This window comes from Gymnoscopelus braueri (genome assembly GCF_963280865.1).
Source record: "Gymnoscopelus braueri genome assembly, chromosome: 5".
NCBI classification, from domain to species: domain Eukaryota; kingdom Metazoa; phylum Chordata; class Actinopteri; order Myctophiformes; family Myctophidae; genus Gymnoscopelus; species Gymnoscopelus braueri.
The window spans coordinates 28846250-28860074 of record NC_137606.1 but is presented as its reverse complement, the minus strand read 5'-3'; the positions used below and the strand labels follow the sequence as shown (position 1 = coordinate 28860074).

General features: G+C 41.1%; 1 protein-coding gene across 1 annotated transcript in view; it reads left to right on the top strand.

Moving 5' to 3' along the window:
- Positions 1-13292, top strand: part of rpa1 (replication protein A1) — a 38069-nt gene extending 24777 nt beyond the window's left edge. Inside the window, exons 13-16 of the mRNA XM_080428175.1 lie at positions 3097-3273; positions 4399-4506; positions 4974-5060; positions 12540-13292. Coding sequence (XP_080284301.1) covers positions 3097-3273; positions 4399-4506; positions 4974-5060; positions 12540-12644 — 477 coding nt within the window. The 3' untranslated portion in view covers positions 12645-13292. The remainder of the gene's footprint in view (positions 1-3096; positions 3274-4398; positions 4507-4973; positions 5061-12539) is intronic.
- The last annotated feature ends 533 nt before the right edge of the window (positions 13293-13825 follow it).

The following is a 13825-nucleotide window of genomic DNA, read 5'->3' as shown; positions in this document are numbered from 1 at the left end:
AGCGGATCTGATCTGCCCTTGCTCATTAATCACTGGCATAGTGGATGTCCACTCCCCAGCCTAGTTATATATTTCAGGTGAAAGTCACATTTATCTCTTGATATTGATTAGGAAAATGATGTGGGCTCCATTCTTTGCGTACTGTAATGAAATGATTGCCCCCTCTGATAAGTAAAGCAATATGTGTTTCGTAATCCCCCCCCCCTAATCCCCCCACTTTTCATGATAGATTGGCTCAGATAATGTTCCTAATTTCCAGTATGGGGATAATCGAGCTCTTTGGAGATCTTGGCTCGCATAATTTAACACAATTTAATGTGCAGTAACTGGAATAATGATGGTACCCTGAAAATTGTGGAATTCAAATAAAGCGAAGACATGGCAGTCGTTCAGTTGGACTCAAAGTAAAGGGAGGAATTCTAACAAAAATGGCTGAGAGCACCCGTGCTTGTGAATGCTGTTGGAAGTGTGAGAGAGTGGCGTGAAAGATAACAGGACAGGGGATCTGGAACTGGCAGATGCAAATAAAGCTCCTTTTTTCAAAACATGTTAAATGGGGTATATGAATGTACCACAGTGAACACGACAGCAACACAAATCGACAACTGTCAGTTTGGGGGCGAAATCCTGTGTTTCGGTGTGAAGGATTTTGAGGACTTGCAGGAGTTATTGGATCAGTAGTTCAACTGTGTGTGTGTGTGTGTGTGTGTGTGTTTGTTGCCCCCGGCTATATGTGGCCCTGTCCTACTTCTGCTGCTCTCATCATTATCTCCACTCCAGCCACACAGCTGCAGGGTCCTCCAGTCATAGATAGTCTGCATCATTGTGCTTCTGTATGCCACTATTGGTGCTTTTGGTATCCTACCATAAATAGTCGGCTGACAATTCTATTTCTGTTGCACCAGCTAGCTCTCAATCTCCTACTCTTCGGTTCAAATGGTTACCATTACCCCCCTGTTGGTCAAATCAGCTTTCTCCTGCAATTAGGTCCCTGCAGCGGAGGGGGTAAAGTTTGACCCCACAGTGTCTCGTGCACCACTTCAGCCTGGAGCTTGATGGGGGCTGAGGCTGACAAAGGAGTCGAGCTCAGTTTGCGCTCAGCCTGCAACGACGCCCGACACGCGGTGGCAAGGGGTCAGGCCTCTGAAGGACCCACTCCCCACTGTCTGCCGCAATTAATTGTCCCTGTCACAAATTCTTGGTGTCACAAACTCAAAGCCTCCACATTGTGCTTGTACCCCCCCTGACAGTGAGCGGTCATCTGTGTACTATCTTGTGTACTTTGTCACCGCGTGTAGAAAGAGCCTTTGACAGAAAAACACTTCCGATGGCACACTGAGTTACACACTAATTGAAGTGGTATTTACTTGGCTAATTAGCACTCTTATAAGAAGGCTTCTGAGGTGCATGTCTGGGTTGTTGTGGTAGGTCAAGTCACAGTCATTAACTTTTTGACTGCCAGAAATAAAACATAATGCGGTCATCATTTCCATAGTTGTGGGCATTTGATTGTAGGTTGTTCTCGGCTAGCGGCTCCATGTGTGCAAATGGGATGAGTTTCATTTGGCCACTGTCATTCACCATTTCCTAAAAATCGTCTTGTTAACCCATTCTATCCGGGAACGCATCTGTCATTTTAGATTTCTTTGGCTATTTAATTCACAAATAGCAGATATACAAGCTAGTGCGGCACCGAGTGCCGCGCTATGAGCTTGTAGATCTGCTAATTTGTGCAAATCTTTTTCATGTCAAGGACCCCAAAGTGATATGTATTTGGCAGCGGACCCCCATCTCAAAATATTTTGTTCCAGGGACCCCCCAGAAGCAAAGATTTGATTAATTGCTTTAGAAATATATATATTCAAAGATATATATATTCAAAGATGTATGCAAACATTTCAAGATAAATAAAAAAAATAGCAGCACTTGTATAGCTGCTTTTTTTTTGAATAGCCAAAGTATAAAATATGGATAAAGTGGTTACACAGATGCGTTCCCGGTTTGAATGGGTTAATCCCACAGTAGGTGGATGCACTACATATCAGCAAATCACATCTGGCCTTTGTGGTCTGTGGATAAACCCGCATTATAGATTTACCTTTTGGCCTTCAGCACGTCAGCAGTGTCGACATGTTTTGGGATTTACAGGGTGACGGGATGATTGGTTGATGAATTCTGCCATGGCTCCAGGGTGGCAGCCTGCCGCCCTGTTTGTTGACCCTCAACGCTGAGCCTTTGGCCTGCTTCTCAGCTTGCAAGGGCTGTAGTCCCTGCTCTGTACCCACAGCCAGTGCTGCGGTGGAACCCTTCTATTGTGTCAGGCGCCTTTGCAACCTGGATGGTGGTGTGGAGAGGAAAGCCTGCCTTGGGGAAGAAAAGTGTTAATGCAGTGGTTCTCAAACCTTCATGTCAAGGACCCCCAAAATTATATGTATTTGGCTGCGGATCTCAAAAATATTTTGTGCCAGGGATTTTTTTTAAATTGCAGCCGCGCTATGAGCTTGTCTATCTGCTATTTTTGAATATCCAAAGTATAAAATATGGTGAAAGTAGTTAAAATTATGGTGACGCTATATTAACTCATTTCTCTGGGGAGTGGGACCCCCTGGTAACTTAGTGAGTCATCTCTTCATCACAAAAGATTCAAGGCTCTCTTAATATTCATCTGTTGTTGTTTTTCAGCCACTGAAATTCATGTCGGTTGTTTTTGAGGTTTTCCTCATACCAGCGAGGGGTGATTTCCCAAAGAGGCTGTTTATGTATATGGAGGGGTTATACACTTATACACCTATTCCAAAGGTGACGACACGTTGCTACTTTGCATTTGTGCATCCACTGCTTTTTGATTATTTAAATATAGCACATTCTGCCTCATCAAAAGGCATCTTTGAGGTAATTTGTGCTTTTTTTAATCCTTGTTGTGACCTTGCCCTAGTATTTAAACAGCACAAAGCTCAAAACAGATGGCCTTCCAAAAAACGCTGAAGAGTTGGCCACAGTAGATATAGAGTACATCTATACTCCAAGCAATAACAGTTTACATTACGTTGTCTGAGTTTTTAGTGTTTTTGTTTGTTTGTATTTTAAATTTTCTAGGCAGACTACTTCAGCTGCACTGCCACCATAGTGTACCTGAAAAAGGAAAACTGCTTGTACCAGGCCTGCCCCACCCAGGACTGCAATAAGAAGGTGGTGGACCAGCAGAACGGCATGTACCGCTGTGAGAAGTGCGACAAAGAATTCCCCAACTTCAAATACCGGCTCATCCTCTCTGTGAGTCGCTCAGCACTGGCTGCCCTAAGCCCTCTATCTGGCTCTATTTCAACAGTTTCACAAGACGGGCACACACAGTCCTCCGTTCAGCCTGCCTCGTCCTCAGAAGACCCTTCTGCTGAGGCTATGGGTGTCATCCTCAGGGTGACTTATGTAGTGCTACTCATTACCCTGTCTTTCACACCGTCTCCCCTTCCCACCACATTTCTCCACTGTCTGCTCCTCCTTTCCTCATCTATCTCTCAGGATTCCGGCCCCTCTTTCGATGGCCCTCTCCCCATAGGTCATTGCTGTCCCTGTGTGCTCTTCAGTTCCTATTTAAAGACTCCAAGAATTCCAAATATTGAATTCATTCTGGAATTGTTATGCGTTAAAATCTTACTGTTAATTGCTATATATTTTTAATTCATCTTAAGCAGATATCTAGCACTGAGTACAAATGCATTCTCCTTTTCCTCTTCTAGTCTGCAGCCAGAAATAAAATGAAAAACATAGCGGCATTAAATGCTAAAACTAATTTAGTCAGCAGAGGAGCTATTGCATACAGACGTCTGAAATAAGAGGCTTTTCGATTGTTTTTGTACCTCTCTACAGTCAGCATATTGCAATTTTTCACAAGTAGTAACATAAGCTGTGAATTTGCTTGCGCTTTATGCATAACAAGTACAACCTTGGCCTTCTGTTTGTTAGATTTGTATGCTTGCCAACCAGATACAAGCTAATAGGTGTGTGTGTGTGTGTGTATATATATATATATATATATATATATTTAAAAAATGAATACCATATATATATATATATATATATATATATATATATATATATATATATATATATATATATATATATATATATATATATATTTAAAAAATGAATACTGTATATAAAAGAGAAACATATATATACAGTGTATATAGATAGATAGGCTGACTGACGCGTTGTCAGCACAATATCCCCGGCAGGCTGATGATTGTGTGTCATATTTATGCATTGAGCAGCTACTGCATCAAGCCAACGATATGTCAGAGTGTGTGAACTAAAAGATGAAACTGTGATAAGTGCCTCTGGATGCCTTTGACTTGCGGTAACTTGCCATTGATTTGTGGCATGTGTTTTCTCTGGCAGGCCAACATTGCAGACTATGCGGACAACCAGTGGGTGACATGCTTTCAAGAAAGTGCTGAGGCCATTCTGGGCCAGAACGCTACTTACCTGGGGCAGCTCAGGGATTCGGTGAGTCTCCTTTGCCTGTGTTAAAGGGATTCACCCAAAAAATATATATGTTTTATCAATTACTCACCCCATGGAGCTTTGAATTCATGGAGATTTATTTTGTGTTTGTCGCATTCCTGAGCCAATAATTTGATGACCGGCGGAGTCTCTGGTAAGAGACTCAATGGAGACTCTTTGAGGGTGAACGATCCCTTTAAAGGCTGGCCTCAGGAAATGGCCCCACCACCAACACACAAAGTCTATGTTCAATATAATACGATTGTGCTGTTTTTCCTGTGGCCGGTATTTCCAGACAACTTATAAAATAATCATAGGAGCCATTTATTCAGTGACAAATTCAGGGCTATGCTGGTTTTAATTTGAGGACCCCAGGTTTTTTTTTTTTTTCTCAAATTAACCTGGCATTTGATGAGAAATATCCATAGCTGTGAAGTTGAGTTCATCCAATGTTTATCTTGTTTTTCCAGAATGAAACTGCCTTTGATGAAGTCTTCCAGCAAGCCAATTTCAATACATTTATCTTCCGCAGCAGAGTCAAGCTGGAAACGTATAATGTAAGTAAAGTAGGGCTGTTAACCTACCTATTCCTATAATATGAATAATTAGTGAGTGCTAATTGGCACATATTCAACACATGCCATCCTTTATTGAAGCTAAGTGCATGTGTGGTAGATGCAACCTCTGCCTAGAGAGTCACCTTCGTTCATTGAACTAGATGCGTATCATCATCTGGAGCATGTAAAAAAGAGTCGATATACTCAAATCTTTGAGCTCTACATGTATGACCCATTATATAGAGTTACCATTCACTCTATATTTAGCCAAACAAATACCGTGCCTCATTTTGATTTACAAGGCAGTGAAAAAAACGGGGCAAGGGAAAGACTGTTTGCCTGTTGCCACTCATTTTCAGTGGCTTTGCAAAAAGGTGCACACACAGATTAGTTGCGGTCACTATTTCCTGTAGGCTACACAGGCAGATGCTTGTTTTTCAGGGAAGAGCATAAAAAAGGAATTGATTGGGCTGGGATTCTGAGCAGGAGGTCTGGAGTTGAGCCAGTGGCTGCATCCGCCACCAACCAATACACACAGTAGATCCCTGTGTGTGTGTGTGTGAGTGACTGTGTGTGTGTGTGTGTGTGTGTGTGTTTGTGTGTCTCTGTCTCATTCAACTCGAGCATCCTGAATGCCTGTGGCACCACTACGAGGAGGGTAGTGGCTGTCGCCCCCAAAAATCCATATGCCTTGCAGACACCTGCACCCTTCTCACCCAAACATCTTTTTTTTTTTCTCTCTCTCTATTCCCAGCTTTTCCCTTTTTTGCTTGTTTGGTGGTGGAGGTTCTATTACGGAGCAGTTCATCTCAGCTACTTGTATGGATATGGTAGAGGCACCACAACCCTAAATAGAGGGGAAAGCATTAGTATATAGTTAATGACGCCTATCAATTCTGTTTCGGCTTTGGTGTTTTGACAGGATCCGTCTTAACGAAGTTTACGAGGATGTTTGGGGAAATTATGCCCCTGCATTTTTAATTCACTCCCGTTCATGCAAGATGTATAACGCAATTATCTCCATGTAATGTAATTGGGACACTAAGTCACTGTCAGCAGATGTGAAGGTGACCCTGCATGTGTCCTTGGATGTTCTGTGAAGACGAGACTATCTCATGGATTAAAGTTCTCAGTCTGACAAGTCACTTTAAGGGAGCTACAGTGTGTGTTGTCCTTTTGTTTGATTGTTTTGGGTTCAGCAGCTGCCTTCAAAAGGCTTTAAGTGGACGTGTTCTTGCTTCATCCATTAAGACCGGGAACGCATCTGTGTCATTTTAGATTTCTTTGGCTATTAAAAAATAGCAGATACTGTATACAAGCTCAGCTTGTAGATCAAAAAAATGATATGCATTTGGCCGTGGACGGACGCGCATCTGAAAATATTTTGTTCCAGGCAGGGACCCCAGAAGCAAAGATTTGAGTTCAATAATTTTCCTTTAAAAATATATGTATTCAAAGATTTGCACAAATCTTCAAGATTTTTCAAAAATAGCAGATCTACAAGCGCTATGAGCTTGTAGATCAAAGTTAGATAGATTAAAGTTCTCAGTCGCCACAACTGAGTTGAGTCATTTGGATTCCGTAGAGGCCAGCATGTATTTATCTTGGCTTCTAACTTCAGCCCTGCTGCTCTGCACCATGATACAAACACTGCACTCTGCACTAATACAAACTAGCAATAGAATAAACATGCTTCTGTACATGTTCAGAAGCATCTTCCATAAAAACCCTCATGGAAATTTCAGAGCATAGGTTGAAGCCTCAATCTGTGATTTCTTCAAAGGGTTGGCTCTATGTAGAACAGCAAGAACATACATGTAAAGTGATAATAATTAAACATCGCACTTTTATTGTGCAAATTGTTTAGGAAACGGAGCGCACTGGTGTAGGGGCTTCCTTTCACACTGTTTCACAAACTGTAGATTGGGAACACATTTTCTCTCAGACTTTTTCTTTCCCTTGATCCCTGTAAGGACCTGTATAAAACTGTACCTGCCTGTGAATGATATCACAGGGATTCTGAATCTCTCATGATACTACTCGTGCAAGTCTTATTTTGAAGTTCCACTCCAGGAAGTCTGATAGTGTTATTGGCTGCCTTGACGCTATTATGGAAGATGAACTGTCAAAATGAATGGATTAATAAGTGTGTTGCTCGCTTAGCTTCACTTTTTTACAATGTTAAAACCATGCACTGTGGAACCGATCTTTCGATCGTCCGTTGCAGTGGCGACTCATGGATCGTTTTTACGTGTGTGTGTGTGTGTGTGTGTGTGTGTGTGTGTGTGTGTGTGTGTGTGTGTGTGTGGAGCGAGCTGCTCTCCTCCCTCTCTCTCTTTCTCTCTGTGGGCGTGAGAGAAAGAGAAGGTAGCTTTGTAATTGAACTCAAATGTGAAGTAGCTAATTGGAATGATTTAATAAATGTATTATTTGATTTAGATTTACTGTAGCCTTGATTGTTATTTTAGTGCCCTCACAATTTTTAATTGCCCCTTCAGGTACATTTAAATTATTTTCAGCAATAGGATTATTTGCTGAATGTTGAGCTGGTAATTTTTTAAGTAGCAAAAAAGTCAAAGAAGTCAAAAAAGTGTGGGCAGTGCATCCCTGCTGTTATGCATGGCACAAGCTAGCTCTCATCAGAAGCTCAAGAAAACGGAACAAAAGCAAGTTTTGAGGGGTTTTTTTTGGCCGCTAGTTTTTACATTAATCATCCTTCATTGAGCATGTTGGATACGATCCCAAACGATGGACCACAGACCACATCAAAAAAGCTGCTGGCTATTTTTGTAGCTTGGAAAATCACTAACTAATCACGAAGATTTACCAATAACTAATATTTTGTGTGTTTTGTTTTGAACAATTGCGTGTTTTCTTAATATTGGTCACCATTTACTAGCAATTAAATGCAACTTAATAAGTTAATAATGCATTCTTAATAAATTATATGGCAGGGAGAACAGGTTAAGATGATCACTTTCTACATTTTAAATGACCTTGGTCAGAAAAATACAAATTCTGCAAAGTGTTTATCTGGTCTATCATTTGCTATTTTCCTTAAGTTATAAAAAATATGCCAGTATTGATACACATTTTCACAGTGACGACAGTTACAGAACATCTATCAATATTGATAAGTAGGCATGTAACGATTCACTCAACTCACGATACGATTCGAATCACGATTCGAGGTTCACGATACGATTTTTCACGATTTTTAAGCACATTTATTTTCGAGACAAATTACTGAAAAACCTTGATTATTTCTCTTACAAAAATCATGTATTTTTTAACAACTGTATTTTCTCTTGTCCTCTTTTCAATATATGAAATTAAGCCTTTTTTATTATTCATGAGGTACATGCATTAACTGTAAGGTACACATTAAGACATATACTTTTTTATCTGTAAAATAATAACTTTAAATATATAAGTATTATGAAATAAATGAATTTTAAAACATATGTCCCAGATGAAATAAATTATAAAGAAAACCTTCAAATAAACAAATTAAGGCTTAGCCTTTGTTCCAAGCTTGGGATTTACAAGTAATTTTTTATCTGTGCTATATTCTCAGCATTCTGTACACATTTATGTAATAAGGGAAACTGTTTTAAACTGCTCCAAATGAGATTAGATTAAACATTTATTGATTAATATCAATGTAATTCGCTATATATCTGACAGACAGTGTTGAAAGGAGTTTGACGTTGTCAGCAGTCTGATACAATTGTTAAATTATCATTATTCATATAGATTATTATTCATTGTACTCTGCAGCGGCAGCCGCACCGAGGCGCTCCAGAATTAGCCGTTTTCATTAGAAGCCTATCAGTTGTATGTTTCCTACAGAGTTTAAATCAGACAGGCTAACAACAGCTAACAATATTGTCAGATGGGGGAGGGGGTAAACGGTATAGTTTGGGCTTTTCATCAATCAAATAAACATGTTTACATGCGACGCACATTTCCCTCTTTATGCAGTGCGATCGCCTAGTTGTTTAGATTTCATAGACTGAGAGGACGTGAACCCCACTCTGCCGTTCATAGCCTGCCGTTGAGTGAGTGAAGAAAAGAGACCGACGGAGGCCCTGAGGGGACAAAATAGTAGGCGGATAAGAAGGAATGGAGTCTGACTCGATTGCGCCCTCTGCTGGTTGCATCGCGATGTCATATTTTATTGCATCGATTTAAATCGTCACCACTTTGAATCGATTTAAATCGATATACGATAAATCGTTACATGCCTATTGATAAGTGAATGTGAATACAAATCTGAATAATATTGAGCAACTGTATAGCCTAACACTGGGGTGTTACACCCCCCCACCCCTCTGAATTTGTGACCTTTTTTCACCCCTAAGACTGGGCACTTAAATCTGGAATGGACATTTGCAGACATATTTTCATCATTGTGCTTTTGGATTGCATTCTGCTTACATCCTGTAGCTGACTTTGCTTTGATTTAGTATGTTTGAAATGGATCACGACATTGAAGAAGGAAGAGGACAATGGCCAAAAATCCATTTGAGGCTTTTCCAATTCAACTCTGTCCCAATCCTATGTCAATGTGTATGCCATTGCAGACATTTTTATGTATTTATTTTGATAATTGTCAGGGGATTTGAATTGCAAATTGTGAGCTGATTCCTACCTTTCTGGCAAATTGTGACAAACACTAGTAACTGGACTCACACATTTGTCACACTCTGTTGTAGTGCTGCAGTATAGGGTGTATCTGTGAGTAGATGTTTCTGTGCAAGGTGTAAAATAACATTTTACACCTGAAAAGAGCTGTGAATTATTCAGTTGAGAATAAATAGCGGCGATTCACAGGCTACCCCATATTCTCCTGTTTGATAAATGCTTCATGGAACATAAAAATAGTTATCATTATCATACACAATCAGGCGTGGCACACTCACCCACTTAAAGACTACTACTACTACCACAACCATCCAGGTTGTTAAATGCTCATGTTAACAAAGTCCACTGGCTGTATGGCCTCTAGACTCGGTGCAGAACACACGAATGGGGCTGTTGCTTGCCTTGGCTTGACTTTATTAAAGGCTTGTCCTTCTATTGCTCTGGCTTCTCACAAGCCCAGTTATTGGAGTTTCTTGAAATGTGAACTAGAGAACAAGATGAATGTAGAACTAAAAAGTCAAACGTCAGACTTATTTTCTGCAAAGAACAATCATGGTTTTCAGCATATTAGATGGAAGTGTGTGTGTGTGTGTGTGTGTGTGTGTGTGTGTGTGTGTGTCGAGGTGTATTAGAAATACCTTCAAGGCTGTGAAAATGGCAGTTGAGCATGCATTTTTGAAACAATTCAATTGGTTCTGTTGCATCAGGCATGTTAAATCAATGTTCTTAGTATTGACCAGATCAGAATGTTTGTAAAGAAACATATAGAGCGGTATGTCCGGGTTGAATGTCTATGGATATTGAGACATTATAAAATAAAGTGTCCAGAACATTAGCTGTGTCTAGTTTGTCAACCTGTGGATATTTAGAATACGTTTTTAACCCAACTTTTATCTCCATTGAGCACCTGTTGATCTCTCTCTATCTCAACAATACCGTAAGTGTCCTGTTCTTCCGGAAATAATAAGGTTAATGAATAATACTTCTCCAATACGAAGCTGCCGCCGTTATCTACCCAGACATTTCTTTTTGGTTGTGGTGATGTCATGATTCGGTCAGTACATTTGAGTACTTTGACCCATGACTAGACAGTGTAGTCTCTTTCCACTCCGCTCCAGTGTTACTGTTGGTATGTTGCAGTAATAACCTGCCCTGTAAATCTTTCATAGATCCAGTATTGTCATGTCGACAGCAAGCTAACACAGACTTGCACGCGAGCAAACCACTGGAGCATGGTTTAAAAATTGGCAGGCAACCTATTTGCCCATTTTTATGTGGGGGATGTGGTGATATATCGTACAGTACTATATATCACCACATCCCCCACCTTATATATAAGTAGGCTGCTAAAACTAACGGAGTGAGTAGGAAACAATGGGCAAATGCACAGATATCCCTTTTCATCACTTTTCCACAACATGGAAGCAGAGCTAAGTATCCATAAGCACCCCCCCCCCCTCCCGCCCCATCCTTTCCTGCGTTTCCTCTACCTTCTCCGTAAGCCAGGGGAGCGAGACCCAGAGTAAACGACAGCTCCATTCTAACTGTACTGTTGGCCAGATGCAAATCACAGTGCTCTGGGAATGAGTTGCAGTGCTGTTTTCCTGACAGACACAAGCCTTAGCCCTGTGTATGTGTTTGTGCGCCGTGCATGATTATTATTGGGAGAGCCCCCTACGCCCCATCCCATACCCTCCTCTGCCACAAACGCGCATCCTGGCTTGGGAATCTGGGAGGCATTGGAGGAAGAAGATTGCTCACAGCACGTTGCAGACATACAATACACAACTCCCACTCTCCACCAAGATGGCTAAAAACAATATGTTTTTCCTATGGGAAATAGACTTGTACAGGGTTGCTTTTGCTATGCCGTGGTCCGTCGAATATTTAGCATGCCGTCATTGCCACGGCATGCTAAATGCTAAAATTGATATCTGCCGAGCCTGATGGTGAAGCTGTTGACTATAACCTCATCCTACTACCTTTTGTTATGCTGTTACAGCGGCCTTAAGGATTTGTACATGCCTCTTAGTCAGGAAGGAGAGACTGCAGGGCTCTTAACTCATTCACTGCCAATGCCGTGTTTTTTTTTTCCAACGCCACACCGTCAATGACGTGTTTGACGTGTTTTTTTCCAACACCCACACCGCCTTTGACGTGTTTTCAGTGTTAGATGCTAGATGGCACTCTACACTAACCTACTGTATGGGTCACCATTTGACTCCCGGTGAAGCAGCAAATCATGTGATCGCAAAAGAAACGGCCACATTCACTTCCATTCTAATGGATTTGGGAGAATGCCTGAAAACAACCGACATTCAACTGCCAATAACTATGGAACGGATGATCGCAAGGGCAAGCGATTGGTGAATATGGATCGTTGTGAAAAATAATATTCTATGATTTTTCAAAGGTTAGTGAAAACGCTCGGAATCGCTGTCAAGGTCGACCATAGACGATGTTTTATTTTGGCGCTGAATGTGTTTGCATGAATCCAGAGTAAGATGATTTCCATTTCACCTACAGCAGTAGCAGAGCGATTAATGGAGACAAAGCGTGTGTAACCTTTGTTTAAAGGATGGCCCCTGCTAGAAATGACCTTCTCCTGTCTAGACAGTTTGCAGAGGTGGTGTTGGCATTGAAAGCCTCTGTTGCAGTCAGAATTAGAACGCCTGCATATTTCTGATCCCCTGTCCAAAATGTCTCATTCTAGCCACAAACGGTCACTGGGAGATCAGATGATGCCCTGCTTTTATCTTCTTGTTTTATCTGCATTAAGTGAAGTGAATGCACAAGGTGTGATGGGGTTTATTTTTCTTCCCTTTTTAATAGGATGAATCCAGGATCAAAGCCACAGTGATGGATGTGAAACCTGTGGATCACAAGGAGTACAGCAAGAGGCTAATCATGAACATCAGGAAACTGTCCGTGCAGTAGGAGCCCGTTGTCAGTGCCCTGTGCTTTTTGTTTTTCGTGTCAACAATGACTCTTGAGTTTGTTCACTTTTGCTTTCAATGTACTGTACTTAGCTTTCCTTTAACTGAAATGTCAGCCAAGTCTCATTTTGTGTTATTATTATTATTGCTAATGGAGCCGTTTTGCTTGTTCAGTTTTCCTCTGTAAAGATGATGATCGTTGGAATAGCTGGTTCGGATTATTGACGGATAAAACGGGTTGAAGGGTATGTCTTAAGTCTTCCCGTTACGATTGGATGAATGGCGGTGCACAGGGCTGCCGTAAGCAGAGGGCCCACTCTGTAGCTAGCAGTCTTTTCATTCTGACTCAGTCAGAACGGCTGGACTGGACCTGCACATTCCTGATAAGACTGTATATTCTAGCCCCCTTTTCCCTCAATCCCTCTCTCACACACATACAAACGAAAACGTGTGAGCACAGAAGCACATATATTATAGCGGGAAATGTACTTCTCTTCATTGATGTGGATACAAGGTGTTATCCATAATTCCTATACCTGTAACTTTGATTTGCATTTATTTTGTTTTGATAGAATTTCTTGAGTATGGGTGTAGTCTGTAATGTTTTCCTTGGCACAGATAATACTGTGAATAAAGTTATATAATACAATGAGTTTTCCTATTTATCATTGGATTTTATTGTGTGTGTGTGTGTGTGTGTGTGTGTGTGTGTGTGTAATAATAGTATTAATATGCATGTTAGAACAACAAATGGAATCCTTATGGGTTCGTTTGGGGGCATTTGTCACTCCGAATGAATCACTTGAACCCTATATACTTCCCTAGGGCTCTATACGTTGTCCACTCCTTTTTTTCCCCTCTTCACCAAATGGCTTTGCCGAAAATAGTCAATCTACAAGCTCACAACGTAACAGATCTGCTATTTTCGCTGAACGTTTGACCCATAATGGTTAAATGACCACTGAGGATTTGACCGTGTAGTACCAAGCTCTGACTTAGAGTAGAGTAAAGAGGAAGTTGTAGAATGTCTCGCAAATCTGGATCTCGCTGAAGCACTGTTTTAGAGCATTTGTTCAGCCACTGGCCTACAAGGCTCCCTATCTCCAGAGGCCTGGCTCAGATGTGCCACAGATTCCCCCACAAACTAGACTTTCATGTCGTATTAAAGCACAACATCGGTGA